This window comes from Mauremys mutica, chromosome 23 (assembly GCF_020497125.1).
Source record: "Mauremys mutica isolate MM-2020 ecotype Southern chromosome 23, ASM2049712v1, whole genome shotgun sequence".
NCBI classification, from domain to species: Eukaryota; Metazoa; Chordata; order Testudines; family Geoemydidae; genus Mauremys; species Mauremys mutica.
The window spans coordinates 14,316,195-14,331,372 of NC_059094.1; the positions used below are offsets into that span (position 1 = coordinate 14,316,195).

The following is a 15,178-nucleotide window of genomic DNA, read 5'->3' on the forward strand; positions in this document are numbered from 1 at the left end:
TGCACAGACAAGCTCTAAGGGAGCACGTTCGGTAGCAGGAGAGTGTACACACAGACACAAACAGGCTCATTGTAGAAACTATACACAAGAATTTATCCATCACAACAGGAGTTTTGCACAAACTGGAACTGCCCAGGCCTCCTCGTTCTTTACCCTACAAAGGAGGCACGGATGCAGCCCCTTTCTCACCTGGACCTGCTGCTTTTGCGCATTCAGCATGTTGGGGTCAATGGAAAGGGGTCCCAGCACGCTCATCATTAGCTCCTTCTCCATCAGCCAGGGGCGCAGCTGGGCTTCAGCTGCCTGGAAGCTGGCCAGTTGGTTTGCTGATTTCTCCAGCTTCTGCTGGCGCTCTGCTGTCACCTGATTGGCTCTTGCCCACCTGGAGTCTGAAGGCGGGAAATGAAATAGCCGGTAATTTTACTGCTATTAGGAAACCTGCCACTTGATTTTGCTGCTGTTTTTTCGTTTCCTTATTACTAATTTATCAATGGAAATCTCCCCAGCTTTAACTGAGGACTCTAATGCGATAGACCAGTGTAATGTTTGATACACACTCAGTCTAGTAATATATTTTCCATTTTTAACTAGTATGGTACTGTGGTTAGGACAGGAAATGTGGAATCAAGCCATCTACATCTAGTTGCAATTGTCACGGACTTGCTTGACCCTCGGGCAAGTCATTTAACTTCTCTCTGCTTCAGATTCCATCTTTCAAACAAAAATAACATAACGCATATCAATTTTTGTCAAGTACTTTGAGAGCTTTGGATGGAGAAACCCTGTACACGCACTTTATTTCGAGCAAGTTTTGAAATTTTCTTTTTTAAATACACAAGCTTGTTTAATCATTTAAGTAACTAACATATTCTAAGTAATTATTAGAATTTTACTTTGACCAAGGAAGCTTTTACTCAAAAAAAGCAATCAACTGATTTTATTGCAGGGTATTTTTTTAAGGTAACTAAAGAAAGCAAAGTCTCTGAAACGTAGAGCCATCATGCAGACTTCATTAACTGAAACAATGCTCATCCTGAAAACATCCTAGCATGCCAGACAGCTTGAAGGCATGGTCTCTATTTCCTGAATTCAATTACATGTAACTCTGCTTCACTCTGACTTTTGGAATTGTCCTGGAAACTGGAATCATCCTCAAGGGATGTTTAGAGACATCTAAAAATCACGCTAAGTCCCTAGGGAACTTACTGAGATCATCCAGCATCTTCTTCCAGTTTGCTGCTTCTGGGGAGTCAGGACACTTCTCCAGCAAGCCAGAAAGGGCTTCCTTTACTTTCTGGATCTTCCCTGAATTCTGTTCCAACTCAGCCAGGAATGCCTAGGAAGAAGAACATTCTGGACATGCTGAGACATATAACAGAAGATGTAGGGTTGTGAGTTCAATCCTTGAGGGGGCCATTTGGGGATTGGTCCTGTTTTGAGCAGGGGGTTGGACTAGATGATCTCTTGAGGTCCCTTCCAACCCTAATAATCTATGATTCTATGATTCTATGTAATTCAAGCACAAGAGCGATACTGAAATGGGCGACAGTTTGAAGGAAGAAAGTAGCTACACTTGGAGTTGCATAAGGCTGTGTTTTTGGCCTTTCATGCAATCATTTAATCTAGTTACTAATACTTAGAGCTCCCTTGGGCCTTATGAATAGAAGAAATGAAAAGTTCACCTTTCTCAGTGTAACATTAAACTGCGTGTTGCTTTCCCAATGAATTTGGAATGACCTAAGAATTGGTGCTAAACATTATCAGCTTTTTTCTCTGAGACTACTGCCTATACAGGATAGGTCTAAAAATATCTAAAAGGGTGAAGCTCACCACAGACTCAGAATCACAGAAAGTAGGTGGGGAAGCGACCTCAAGAGGTCATCTAGTCCATTCCCCCCATGCTGAGGCAAGATTAAGAATACTAGACCGCCCCTGACAGATGTTTATCTCGCCTGTTCTTCAAAACCTCCAATGCCTGGGATTCAAGAACATCCCCAGGTCACCTGTCCCAGGGCTTAGCTATCCTTATAGTTACAATGTTCTTCCTAATACCCAACCTAAATCTTCCTTGCTGCAAACTGAAAGGTATGTCTACACTTAAAATGTTACAGTGGCAGAGCTGCGCCACGGTAGCATTTCAGTGTGGACACTACCCACACTGACAGAATGGGTTCTCCCATCAGCATAGGTAATCCACCTCCCTGAGCGGCAGTAAGTTGATGGAAGAATTCTTCCCTTGGCCTAGTGCTGTCTATATGGGGACGTAGGTCGGTTTTATGCCACTCAGGGGTGTGGATTTCTCACAGTGACTTAGTTATGCTGTCCTCATTTTCTAGCACGGACCAGGCCTTGGTCGCTTCCTTCTTGTCCAACCCTCAGTGGACGTGGAGAACAACTGAGCACAGTTCTCTTCATAACAAACTTTGACATATCTGAAGACGTATGTCCCCCCTCAGTCTTCCCTACACCGTGCTTGTTCATACCACATTTAGCCACTTGCACTCCCAAAATGAAATACTCTCTTTAGAAACAGGCTATTGTTGGTTCCTCCCAACCTAGTGCAGTAAAAGCATGTCTCAGAGAATGACCTAGTCACTATGATAAACTTGGCCCTTATTCCTGCTCAGAGAGACAAGTTACCTTGTTATGCTCAGCCTGGGCTCTCATGGTCTCCGTTTTTGTAGGCGAGGAAGAAGCTTCGAGTGCTGACAAGGTCCGTTCCTTTGACTCCAGCCACTTCAACACTGAACTTGCCTCCTCTTGGACTTCTAGCATCTTCTCCAGCATGGCTGACAGCTGCTCCTGGCGTTCCCGCAAGGCCATCCCAAGTCCCTCGTACTGCTGGTTCACATCAGACATGTCGCACTGGATCTCAGTCAAATCTAATGACAAAGAAACAAACCTGAGCGGAAGGATGGCAACACGCCTCCTACATAGGCTGCTGGCACTGAGAATTCTGGGCTGCGAGTGTCAGGGTACCAGAGGCTACGATCACTGTCCTTCCATCTACTGAAGACCCTAAGGTGTCAGGTTATCACCACCTGTCCTGCCAGAGACTTGCTCCGTTGCATCACATATGAAGTTTGACAGTTTGCCCAACAAAGCAAGTCACTTCCCATTAAATCAGCCTCCTGCATGTTGTACCCCCATGTTAACAGTATCATATTTAATCCACCTCTCACAGTTTGAGTTCAACTTTTTACATCTGTTATCTCGTTGAACCAATGAACTCACAGCAGCTAACGAGTGATTTAAGTCACACTTAAAATTCCAGGTTAAGATGGTGTCAGAATCTTCAGAACTAATAACCTTCATTGCATTTCTTAAAACAATCTCCCACTTATCAGCTCTCTAACACCAGCTGATTGGGGTCAAGCTATTGTCACTTCTGGAAGCTGGATTCCCCTCCTGCCATTTCTGTCCTACATGACAATCAGCTGCCCATCCTATGGCCCCATTACTACACAGCGCTGCAGAGAAATAGGGTTTGCTATAGGATTCCGACAGTGTCACATTGCAATTTTTATCTCCGGGGGGAACATCCGTACAGACTGCTGTTATCACGCACTGATGGAAACATAAATGAACACACAGACACCACTTTCTATTGCAACACGGAGTTGGTGATCTCACCTTTGCAGGTGTGGTATCCATTTACACTGCCTACTGACACTCCTAGAGCGGGCAGCACAGAACCTGAGCAAGGGACAGAGAGACAAACAAAGGCCAAGACAAACATGTTAGGAATACAGACATATTACCAACAAACGTACGCTCTCAGCACGGACCCAACCGTTTCCGGCTGTCCACTGTCGACGACAAATCCTGAGCATGAGCAAATGAACACAGCACAAGACAACAGAGCTCTCCACAAGACGAACCACATCAACCACCACGCAAATACATGTCGTTTTGAAGTGGCTTATTCTTTTCATCCCAATAAATCCACACACCCTCTTAATGCTAAGGGATCAGCACCAGGAATTCCCCACTCCTCATATCTCAGTGCCCAGCTGAGACTCCCAATCAATTTTGCTTTTAATCTGTTTATTTTACCTCGCTCTCTTCTAATTCCAAATAGCTGAAAACAGAAGAGCTGTGAGTCCCTGCAGCCAACACCCCCCTTTTCCATTTCTTCCAGCCACTCCTACAGGGACAGTTTAGAAGAAGCTTAGCAGTTTAGGAGTAGCTGTGCAGTTCCCCAGAGCCCACAACAGTAACTCCGCTTGTGGGCACAAAGTAGATATCAACTCCCCACCTCACACAGCAAGCCCGTGACCACTGTATATATTTTGCATTCGGTGGAGGCACCGGCATTCCCACAGGAGAACTAATATCCATGAGAATCATATTTAGAATAGAGATTGATATGGCAAGAGCCAAAAGACCTTTATTGAAGATATTAACTTCCTTATATTCTTCTTCTCTTATGGAATGAAGCTCTTAAAGAAACAGACCTACAAAAATAAACATCTTTTCTATGCAACTGGGCCCTGAAAATTATTCCTCAGAAAATCCTTCTCTTGGAATTCATTTTGGGATGATCCCAAGTCCATCCAGATTCAAACCCGAATTCCCTGGAGATGTTATAGATCAGGTTTTGCATTTGATAAGTAGCCCGAAACAGTCAGCATCATAATCATTATAATGTCCATTTATATAGGCGATTGCAACATGAAAACCTCTCAAAATCTTTCACCGGGTATGTACAAGGGACTGCTCTCCTATTACTTACATTCAGCTACCTCTCAGGAGGAACACAGTAGCTATTCTGTGTCAGCAACACTATACAACATGTCTGAGGATGGGAAGCAAAGGTTAATTTCTCCAGATGAAACGCCCGTCGAGGTGTTAGGTAATTCCCAATTTAGAATTTAGTCCGGAAGTTGGAGTTAAGGTCCCTAACTCTTGCCCTGGGATCTTAAATGGCCAGAAAAGCAGTCGACACATCCAATGAGCATCGTATGTGAAAGCGAGCATCCTCCAGCACTGTCCTAGCACCATGGCGATGAACTGGTTCAGTCCCGATTCTTGGGATAGGTCTACACTCTGAGCGAGGGGCGGATCGAACTAGCGCGAGTATAAATAGCAGCGTAGCTGCGGCAGCAGGCTAGTGGCAGTGGACAAATGGCCGAGCCACGCAGAGCATAAACCCGCCTGAAACAGTGGGTCTGTACTCGGCACGGCTGAGCCCGGCCTCCCCTCTCGCTCCCTGTGTTACTGCAGCCGCCCTGCTACTGATAGTCAAAGCAGCTCAACGAGAGCTACTGTAGGAGCAGGGGAACCACACCCCTAGCTCGCAGGGTAGATGTAGCCTTAGAGTGCCACCTGCTGAAGCATCAGGACTACAGCCTGCAGCCTTCTCCTAGGCGGTTTCCCGTCCAAACGCTAACCAGGCTAATAACCCTGCTTCGTTTAGGGGCTGCGATCGCACGTGGGTGGCTGTTCGCTGAAGTGCTAACAGCACATCCTCAACAGGAGTCAGTCTCGCAAGTTGGAAAAGAGCCGGTTGGTATTTATGTTCATTTCCATATCAGACAGACAGACAATCTCGCCAGAGGCTGAGCCCTCAGCCCCTAAATGCCTTGGAGCAAGGCTAAGCTACACAGCCTATTGGTGGCTCCTTGACTTCTGTTTTGTATCAAGTTTAAAGCCATTTTCTATTTGATGATGGTTTAAATAAAAGTACCTAAAGAACAACAAAAGTGAACGGAGTGCAGAAAGTGACAGGGCTCCACTACTCCTCCTTCTCCAAGGACACTCCAGGTGTCCTCTGGGCGGCACGGCTGGAACTCACCTGTCTTTGACTGAGCATCAGGGGCTGTGATTTCAACAATCAAATTCTCTAATGCAGTCCCTTTGCGATTGATTTCCTCCACCTGGGCCCCCTTTCCTGTCCATTCCTCCAGGAGAACCTATTAAAAAACCAGGATCAGATACCAGCATCCTACATTATGTATTTCCGACACCAGAGGGCCTATGATTGAAACAAAGTGTCACCGCCGCTTATGCTCAAACACATTCTGCCGCTGAGAACGCCGGGTGTGCGTTTGTGTGTCTGTTGTCTAGGCACTATGAGTCCTCCTCTAATACCCATGTAGGATCCAGCTTTAGCATGCTCAGCTGTCTAATTCACAGGGTGGCTCACTGACTCCCAAAGAATAAACTGAATTATGGTTAAACAGCAGAGTAAGAGAGTATCTCTATACTGTGTCAAAGAGGGAGGTTTCTTTATAATGAACCATTTACAGAGCATCAAGCAGGAAATTAACATTGCCGAACTAGTGGGTCTCTCTTCAAACTAAGGTTCTGAGGACCCTCCTTCCTAGCTATACCCCCAGCCCCCTACGGTATCCAGCACGCTATACTTGCCACGTGGACCTTGTATATATTAATAGTTCGGAGAGCTGCTATATTTCTGTCTGAGATAAGACAGCTACAGGTGAGCGAACAGGACGTTGCACTCTCTCTGAATCACAGCCCTTGACACATCTTGATTTAAGATGCCATTTACCCCAGAGAAGAATGAGAGCGCTCAAGTGACCGGATGTAACCCCTGATGTCCAGCAGAGGGAATTTCACTGCATTTGAAATAGACTAGCACATGGGGGTTCCCCCTCCCAAATTCCTCTGAAAAGCAGAGGAGCATTTAAAAATGAATACAAGACTCTGCATAGATTTCACTATGCATTGAAAGTTTGAGAGCCCACAGCTAACAGTGATGTGTATGATTACTAGCACTGTCTCTCGACAGTCCCACGCAGACAGGGGCTTCAGACCTTCAGCGGTGCCGTTTTCAGAGCAAGTAAAGGCTCACTTATGAGAAACCATTGCATGGACATACAGCACTGCACCCCTGCACGTGAGCACATGGAAGCCCAGGCGTAGCTGGATTAATACAAGCATAAAACAGCTCCCAGTATACCACGTCCTGCAAGTCATGACATGCTCCTTTGGTTTCCACACCAACTCCTCAGAGCGTTTCACCTTTCCCCGCCCACCTTGATTTGCTGCATGCGCTTCTCCAGTTCTTGGGTACCCAGGGAGGTCTCTGAAGATGGCACATTCCCTTCGCTTTCTTTCAGCCACTTCTTCACAGCTCCGACCAACTTTCGGAACTCGTCCAATTGTTCCTGGCAAGATGATGCATCCTCTTCTCTAAGAGTGAAAAGGTGGAGAGAGTTAGCAGCTCGTGCTTCGCTTTGCAATTACCATACCCTGAATTGAGGACACCAGGGTCTCTGTGATCTTGTTTTTTGTTGTTGTTGCTTAGCAACAGCGCTCACTAGTAGCCAAAAACGTGGCAATAGCTATGCTGCATCCCTGCTTGCTGGTAAAGCGTGCTTAGTCAATGACCTTGGTGCACAAGTTCAGTGTCATCTTGTGCCCTAGAGACCTAGATTCACATTCTTGGTAAAAGAGCAGAGAGTTCTGTGGCACCTTATAGACTAACAAACGCATTGGAGCATGAGCTTTCGTGGGTAAATACCCACTTCGTCGGATGCACCCACGAAAGCTCATGCTCCAATACGTTTGTTAGTCTATAAGGTGCCACAGGACTCTTTGCCGCTTTTACAGATCCAGACTAACATGGCTCCCCCTCTGATATTCTTGGTAAAGTCCAGGTTAGCAGCTCTGAAACAACTATCCGCACAGAGCACTTGTTAGCAGCCTGTAGCGAGCTGGCAGGTCACAGGGTGGTTGGATTCACTTCCTTGCTATCAGCTACTTGGACAAAGGTTCAGGCTCATCATTAGAAAGAAGAGCCTGGATGTTTGTAAAAACAGCTGGAAAAAAGGAGGAAGACTTTGCCTATCTACTTCTACCAGCAGCCACCACTCCATAAGAGAATAAGGAGCAACACTCAGGGACAGAGATACTAAGAAACGGCTACAAATAATCAAATGCTTTGGGACACAAAGGCACCTTGGCAATGGGTGCCCAGGTCTCTGCAAACAACTCTCATCTCAGACCTGACAAACTCACTACATCAAATACATTGTTCCTAGGGTATCTATGCAGACTGGGTAACATGTAAGGTCTCTACTGAAAGCTTGCAATTTATCAACATTCATAATCATGGAGTGATGTGCGTAGACTGAAGGAATAAGGTCGCTATACTGATGTTTATGCCCTTAGGGTCTTACAGTTAAGGGGCGTCACCAGGGATTAGCTACCTGGTGGCAGTTTATTCATGCAGGAGGGAGTTGCTCTCTCTCCTTGGTTAGCTGGTGATGTCATGCAAGGTTCAATCCTCTCGCTCTGTCCTATCACAGATCAGTCAATGGAACACCAAAGAATACACGTGCAAACAATTGAAACCACTTGGAACAGGCAGGGTATCACCCTGTCTGTGAACAGAGACAACAGACTTTCAGTATAACACTGAGTGGGGAGAGGCCTCTGCATCCATTCACTCAGGAGACATCTTGTGGAGCAGGGGTGTTTTCATGACCGTTTGGATCCTGGTTTCTGTGAAGCCAGCCAGCTCTGCAACAGACTGACTTTTGGGGGGGAAGGGGGAACTATTATTATTAGGTAGGAAAAGGAACTATTAATAAGTGTAGGCCCTAGTTCAGGTTTTATGATTTTGTTTGCATCGTAACCATTTGTTTTCACCACACTCCCTTGTTCCTGGTTGAATCTCTATTCTTTCTTAACTAAACCAACTTCTTTCTTAATGGCAGCGCTCACAAGTGCTGCGTGTTATACAGGAGCGGTGGTTGAAGGTAAAACTAGCACACCGGAGTACCCGGCTCCTTCGGGAGCAGAGGCTCTGGGATTACTGCGAGTAGCCGACGTCGGGGCTGGGAGTCGCAGGGGAATAGTTCAAAGAGACTCGAGGAGCAGCTCTTGGTCAGCTGCAAGGCAAAGACAGGGAGCTAACAGCCAGCGGCCAAGTCTACCTCTCACTACAGCCAGGGGGTAACAAGGTGACCCTCATTCCTGGGTACCCCGAGAACCGCCACATGCTTCCTTTAATACTTCTCTTCCACTGTTGTGCCGTCACCATTGGCATGCTGCATGCTAATGAATGGAAGGGCAGATAATCCCTGTGGTCAGATATGCCACATGATCATGACTGGGAGAGGAGGCTGAGGAGAGAGACACTATTAATCTGTGGCCCACCCCATGACTTCCTGGCATGGGGAAGCAGAGCGGTCGGGAAAGTGGAGCTCGTTCATATTGCTCTTGACCTTGTAACAATCACTTCTTGCTCCCTCCTCCGAGAACAGCTCGCGTTCAGGGAAAGCAGGGAAGCTCGGCAGGCCTAGGGTACGTCTACACGGCAATCACGGGGCGTGACGGTCGCTCGTACAGACAGAGCTGAGCTAGCGCTAACCAGCGCGGGTACTAGAGCAGTGAAGTCACGGCAGCATGGGCCGTACAGGCCCACTTGGAACCCTGGGTCATTACTCGGGCAGCGGCTTCACTGCTCCCGTTCTTGAGCTAGTGACATTCAAGCTCGCTCAGGTATGTTTACACAAGTGCAATCAGACGCCCCATGGCTGCAGTGAAGGCAGACCTTACCCCTGCCTACCACGTCACCAGGAGCAACACGTGGCGGGATTTCTGTGGGAGGCGGTTACAACAGCACGCATTTGCAGTGGCTCCCTATGTGCAGTGCTGCGTAACCCATGAAATCCATTGCCTTCTTCGCTGCCCTTACGGCAGTGCTGAAATCACGGTGGAACTTGAAGACAGGAGACGGCCTCACACTTTAGAAGACAGCTGCGGTTCCTGGGCGTTCTGCTATTCTGTCAGGCACCATCCGAACGGGAGTGAGGCTTATAACATCGTGTAGCAGTTTATTTCACCCATCTCGCCGCTCTCCATCGTGAACGAGGTCTCATGAACCCTCTTTAACTTAACCCTGTTTTAAATGCTGCTTGGTCTCTGTAGACAGACCCTGCATTGTCTGACATTGACACACACACTGACACTGACACACACACACACCTCTAGGAAAAACGAAGAGGCTCCTTCTGCAGCTATTACCTGTCGCTCCTTCGCTGGCCAATGAGCCTCTGCCACAATACAGTGATCTGCTCCTCGGGGGGAGCAGGAGTGGGTTTGATTCGTGGCAGCCCCTGCATGCTGAGAAAGCACGAGGCAGAGGCGCTTGCAGCATACCAATTTTCACAACGCCTCCGGCCGTGCTTTTTTAAAATGTCAGTGAGAGATGACGGCATTAAGTTGTGTGGTGTAGGAGGACAGCAGAGGTAGAAGTTAACGTATGGTCCCCAAAGCAAAAACGAACCTTAGTAGGCTCTCTCCCAATTGCTAAGTAACTTCCATCATCGGTGAGAAGCACATCCTCCAATTTTTAAGAGCTGTCTCCACCATCCAGCCCCTGAAGGGCTGGAACAGGTGATCTCAGGTCTTACCTCTCCTTTGCTGCCTTCTGCAGCTGCACAAAATCCTGTTTTAGGCTGTCAACCTTCTCTTGGTGCTGAGAGGAGCCTACTGGGAAACCAAAGGAGCTCAGCTCTGTGGTCAGACCCTCTAAAGTATCCAGGTCCTCTTGGTGCTGCCGCATTTCTAAATTCAGCTCCTGCCAGGACAAACAAGAGCGGGGATGAAGTTCCTGTGTTTGTTCAAACACAGACACAGCCCTTGATACTGACTAGGCAGGGAAATAAGATGAATTATCCCTGAATCAGACCAACTTCTGAAACTCCCACACATCAGAATTGGTAGAAGGGCTGCGGGGAGAATCTAGGGCAGATACTGTTCCCAGCTAACAGGAACCCTGGTGTCTCCATGAAACCACTATGATTTTGTCCCATCCAGTGCAATGGACCCAGCCCTGCTCCCTAAACCACTGTCCTAGGGTAGCGATTCCACTCACTGACACCCAGGCGTTTTGCAGTATTAACGGATGGGATTTTCAGCCAGTGAGGTCTTGCTATATTTGCACTGGGTCTCATCAAACTGGTCTGAGTTCACTGCTTTAGTTCTCCGCCGCCAGCCAGCTGGACTGGGCAGAATTGTCTTTCTAGTCTAGCACTGCTGCTAGACTGTTCACGCAGGGCAGTGAAACAGCAATGAGCTGCAAAGCCCCTATCTTCTTCCCTTTCTCCAATGGCTGAGCAAACAGCTACTGTAAGTGAAGGTCCCAGTGGCCTAGGATGAAGGCAGGGGGTTATTTACTCTGCACAAATCCCTCCACTCTGCCTGCAAAGGGCTCCTCACAAAAGCTTCATAGTCTGGGCCTCCTTCCTTTTTTAGGCACAAAAACCCTGCTTCTCACCTGGATCTGCTGGGAGAAGTGAGCGATGTCACGATCCGGCTGGTTTCCAGAAGCCAGCATGCGAGCTCTGCTCTCCGTGAACTGCTGCAGCTTCTCGGAGAGGTGCTCATACTGCTCCACCTTCGGAAGGAGGCCCTTCAGCACGTTCTCCTTCTCCTGCTGCTGCCGGCACAGCTTGTTGAAATGCTCCGTCACCTCGGCCAACTTGCCCTGCAGGGCTGAGGCTGTGGCACTGTCGGCCGTTTCCATGAATCGAGTCACCATTTCTCGGGTGGCTTCTAGGCTGCTCTTCTGCCTGGCGATGTCCTGCTTCAACTTCTGTTGTTAGAATGTACCCCGAGAAAAGCAAAGTGGCATGAGTTGGCTGGGGTGCCCTTTGGAACTAGACCTCTTAAAGCAAGTGACATTTCCAGATAACCAGAAACATTCACGTGGATTATTTTCACCCCTAGTCCCTCCCTGTGCCTTCCTTCCCCACTGTGTCCGACTTTGGCTTTTCCCTGCCTCTGCTCATGCTTAACTGTCAGTCTATCCTCGTCCACTGCTTCTGGACAGGGATTTCCTCCCCAGGCTACGTTAACGTCTCTCAACGCTGCTCATTAGCTGAGGAGGCAGGTAAGCCGTTTCAGTGGCTCTATTTCCTAGTTCAGCGAATTCAGGGAAAGGATGGATTTAACGCTCCCTTTTTAAATGGGTTTACTGACTTGAGCATTCAGTACAATTAAAGCACAGACTGTTTTAGGACGTCTGCACAATTGGCGAGACACAGAGGAACGGTCTACCAAATGCAGACTCTAGGGAAGGCGGTTAAGTGAACATCTCACAGTGTTCGTGGCGAGTGACTCCTGGATGGAGAGAGACGAGAGGGAAGCCAGCGGCTCTCCTTCCAGGCTCTTCTCAATCTCAGCCATCGACTGCAGAAGATTCTCCAGTCCTTCTTGAACGCTCTGGGACTGGGCAATGGACTTCTGCAGCAGGTCCGAGCGCTCTGCCGTCTGACTAGAAAGGCTCTGAAAACGGCTCACGATGGAATCTGGGGAAGTCAGAACAGGATAAAATAAATGACCAATAGGGGACGAGTGATTGTCACCTCTGGGATTATCCCCAACACAATATCTAGCCAAATCACCCAGAGGGGCTGGAGCTGCGAAGGTTAGATTACCGAACTCTTTAGCGAGAACAGGAAAAACCTCACCAGGGAAACAAAAGAGAAAGCAGCAGCACAGGAACTGACCCAAGCTCCATCTATTCCAGTGTCCTGTCGGCGACAGTGGCCCACACCAGATGCTACGCGGGAATGTGTAAGAACCCTGCAGTAGCAGGGGTGGGGTAATCTGCTCCCACTCTAGAGTTAAGAGACGTGGGTACAGGCTAACCAGAAACATACACGAAAACACAGAACCATGGTCACCCAGGAAGACTATGATAAGACCATTTCAGTGGGGTCTACTGTATTGTCTCGACATTAAAAACAACAGGTCTCTTTTCACTACTTCAGGCAGAAGCTGCCTGTTGCTCAAGACGTCCCTCCTCCCTTGTCTTCTCAACATAAGCAGAAGTGGGGATCCTCCAGAGGAGAGAAGCAGCCTCAGGAGGTGTTTGGGAAGATGGTTAACTGCCCTACTGGCATGTGCGTGCGCACCCAGGGATTGTAGACAAGTTGCTATTACTGCAGTAGCTCCTCTGCTTTGATCCCATTCTCCTGAACTCGTCTGACTTGGGGACTTGTGTCCCTTTTCAACTGTGGTCTGTCTTCACACTCGCACATGCGAATGGACACAGCTGCTTTGCCCAGTACCTGTGGCTTCCTGAATGCGACTGCGATCGGGGGCTGGCTCTCCTTCTATCTCCAGCAGGGAACGTGCTGCTTTCTGCAGCTTCTCCACGGGCACCTGATGCTCAGCAAGATCTTCCTGTAGATGCTGCTCCAACACAAGACAAGACCACTAATGTCAGCAATAATATACACCAAAGAGACTGCAACACACTGGTGAACTGGTCTAGCAGCTTCCATCCTTAATTTAAACAGGCCCCATGTAACCCATATGACAGGAGATCGAAATCAGGATTTTTAGGGTGAGATGTCTGGCCCATGAGGGACGTACTCTCAGCCTGGAGAAAGACAGTCTGAAGGTCCCTTACCTTGGCATTGGTGAGCTGCTTCTGCAGAACCGCTGGGTCTGAGGAAACTGTCTCAGAGAGGACTTTTGCTACAGCTGCTTCACTCTCCTGCAGCCACGACCTGAGAGTTTCTGCCACTTCCTGGAATTGTTGGTACCGATCCAGCAAGGCGTTCAGATGGGACCCAAGTGTGGCACACTACACAGGGAAATAAAATCCAAGACAAGGCTATGAACTATCACGGTCCATGGCCTGCTCTTCCATGCCCCCTTTATTTGAAGAAAGTGGGGAGAATTCACCGAGGACCTGTCTATACCGCAGGTTAGCACGTGGCGAGCACGGGTGTGAACGTACAGAGCGCTCGCCTGCCATACACAAACTTGCTACATGGATGCTACCACCATGCAGTTTCGAAGGGGAATATGTCAAAGTGCACTAGAGAACTTTCACCGCATTACAGCGAGTTAGCAGACCGCAAGCTAGTGTGCTCTAGATTCACACCCGGCCTGCTACGCACCAACTTGCCATGGAGCCAAGCCTGAGGGAGAATTCAATGGGTGGAAGAACCATATAACACGGTCCCTGCCCTCTTCTGAGCTCACACCTTTAAGGTGTTCGAACAGTGTAAGTGTTCCTGATGTAGGAAGGTGGAGAACTGTCAGAGAGACGGTAATAGGGCAGATCTGACAGGTAAATTCCCAGTTACCTGCAGCACCAGCTCCCACCATCTCTACAGTGCCTCACAGAGGAAACGCCCTAAAAGCTTTATCCTGTGGAGCTGGAAAGTGTTTCCTGTACCTTTGAGTGGAGAGCAGTGTATCTTTTTGTTGCATCATCCAGTTTGCTCTTGACTAAGTTTCCTGTGGCTAACGGCTCAGGCCCTTCTTCCTTGGCCGCTCTCTCTGCATCCAGCACCTTCTGTCCTGACATGGTAACAAACCGCAAATCCCCCTTGTGGGAGATCACATCTTCCGAGAAGCTTCCCTGCCGGAGAAGCATTGGTCTCAGGGATTCAGGGTCGCTGTCCCCTTTGTGCATCCGCTCCAGCTCCTGCTCCGCCTGCTCTAGCCAGGCTTCAAACTCCCCGTGATCCCGCAGAAATTTCTGCAGCTCATCCCGCAGCACCTGCACTTGCTTCAGCTGCTTCTCCGACTGCGACAGGTTGGCTGCGTATTGCTCCTTCAGCTCTGCCAGCCTCCCCTGAAGCCTCTGCCTCTCCTCCGGTGCTAGGTTGTGGCCCTGTTTCTCCAGGAAGGCCTGTGCTGCCTGTGTAGCTAGAATGACATCTTGCTGTTGGGAGAGCAGCTCCTGATGGCGTGCCTGAAACACACACACAACGAACATGCTGCCTTGTGACCAATCTAATGTCTCTAAGGACTCATCTACCTGGGGGGGAAGCCCTCAGAGGCTGGTGTGGACTAGCGACTCCGCACTAACTCCCAGTGCGGACACAGAGAAGGCCTCTGGGCACTTTGTTGTATGCTGTAGCTGTGTCGGTCCCAGGATACTGGAGGGACAAGGTGGGTGAGGTAATACCTTTTACTGGACTCAAGCTTGTCTCTCTCCCCAACAGACGTCGGTCCAATAAAAGAGATTACTTGCCCACCTTGTCTTTGGGCACATGAGCTTAATGCACTTTGGAAGCGTGCTAAGCTAAACTGCCTGGGGGCATTCATAGTGCGCAGGAAGTGGGTGTGGAGTCAGGAGTGCACTTTACATTTACTCCTAGCTCACTGGGCACTAACTTCCCCATGCAGACAAGCCCTTCGCACCAGAACTACTGACAGATCCCTCTTCGCTGTG

The 15,178-nt window shown here is 48.6% G+C and overlaps 1 protein-coding gene across 18 annotated transcripts in view; it reads right to left on the reverse strand.

The window, feature by feature from the left end:
• Positions 1-15,178, reverse strand: part of MACF1 (microtubule actin crosslinking factor 1) — a 236,991-nt gene that overhangs the window by 85,638 nt on the left and 136,175 nt on the right. For 16 of the 18 annotated variants that reach the window (XM_044997589.1, XM_044997588.1, XM_044997596.1 and 13 more), the window contains 12 exons: positions 14,174-14,695; positions 13,397-13,573; positions 13,053-13,176; positions 12,079-12,287; positions 11,255-11,572; positions 10,389-10,555; positions 7,002-7,158; positions 5,798-5,915; positions 3,634-3,696; positions 2,641-2,882; positions 1,207-1,336; positions 190-389 (listed from right to left, as the gene is read on the reverse strand). In XM_044997589.1, coding sequence (XP_044853524.1) covers positions 190-389; positions 1,207-1,336; positions 2,641-2,882; positions 3,634-3,696; positions 5,798-5,915; positions 7,002-7,158; positions 10,389-10,555; positions 11,255-11,572; positions 12,079-12,287; positions 13,053-13,176; positions 13,397-13,573; positions 14,174-14,695 — 2,427 coding nt within the window. The remainder of the gene's footprint in view (positions 1-189; positions 390-1,206; positions 1,337-2,640; positions 2,883-3,633; positions 3,697-5,797; positions 5,916-7,001; positions 7,159-10,388; positions 10,556-11,254; positions 11,573-12,078; positions 12,288-13,052; positions 13,177-13,396; positions 13,574-14,173; positions 14,696-15,178) is intronic. The other 2 variants (XM_044997594.1, XM_044997591.1) reach the window with 1 other exon arrangement.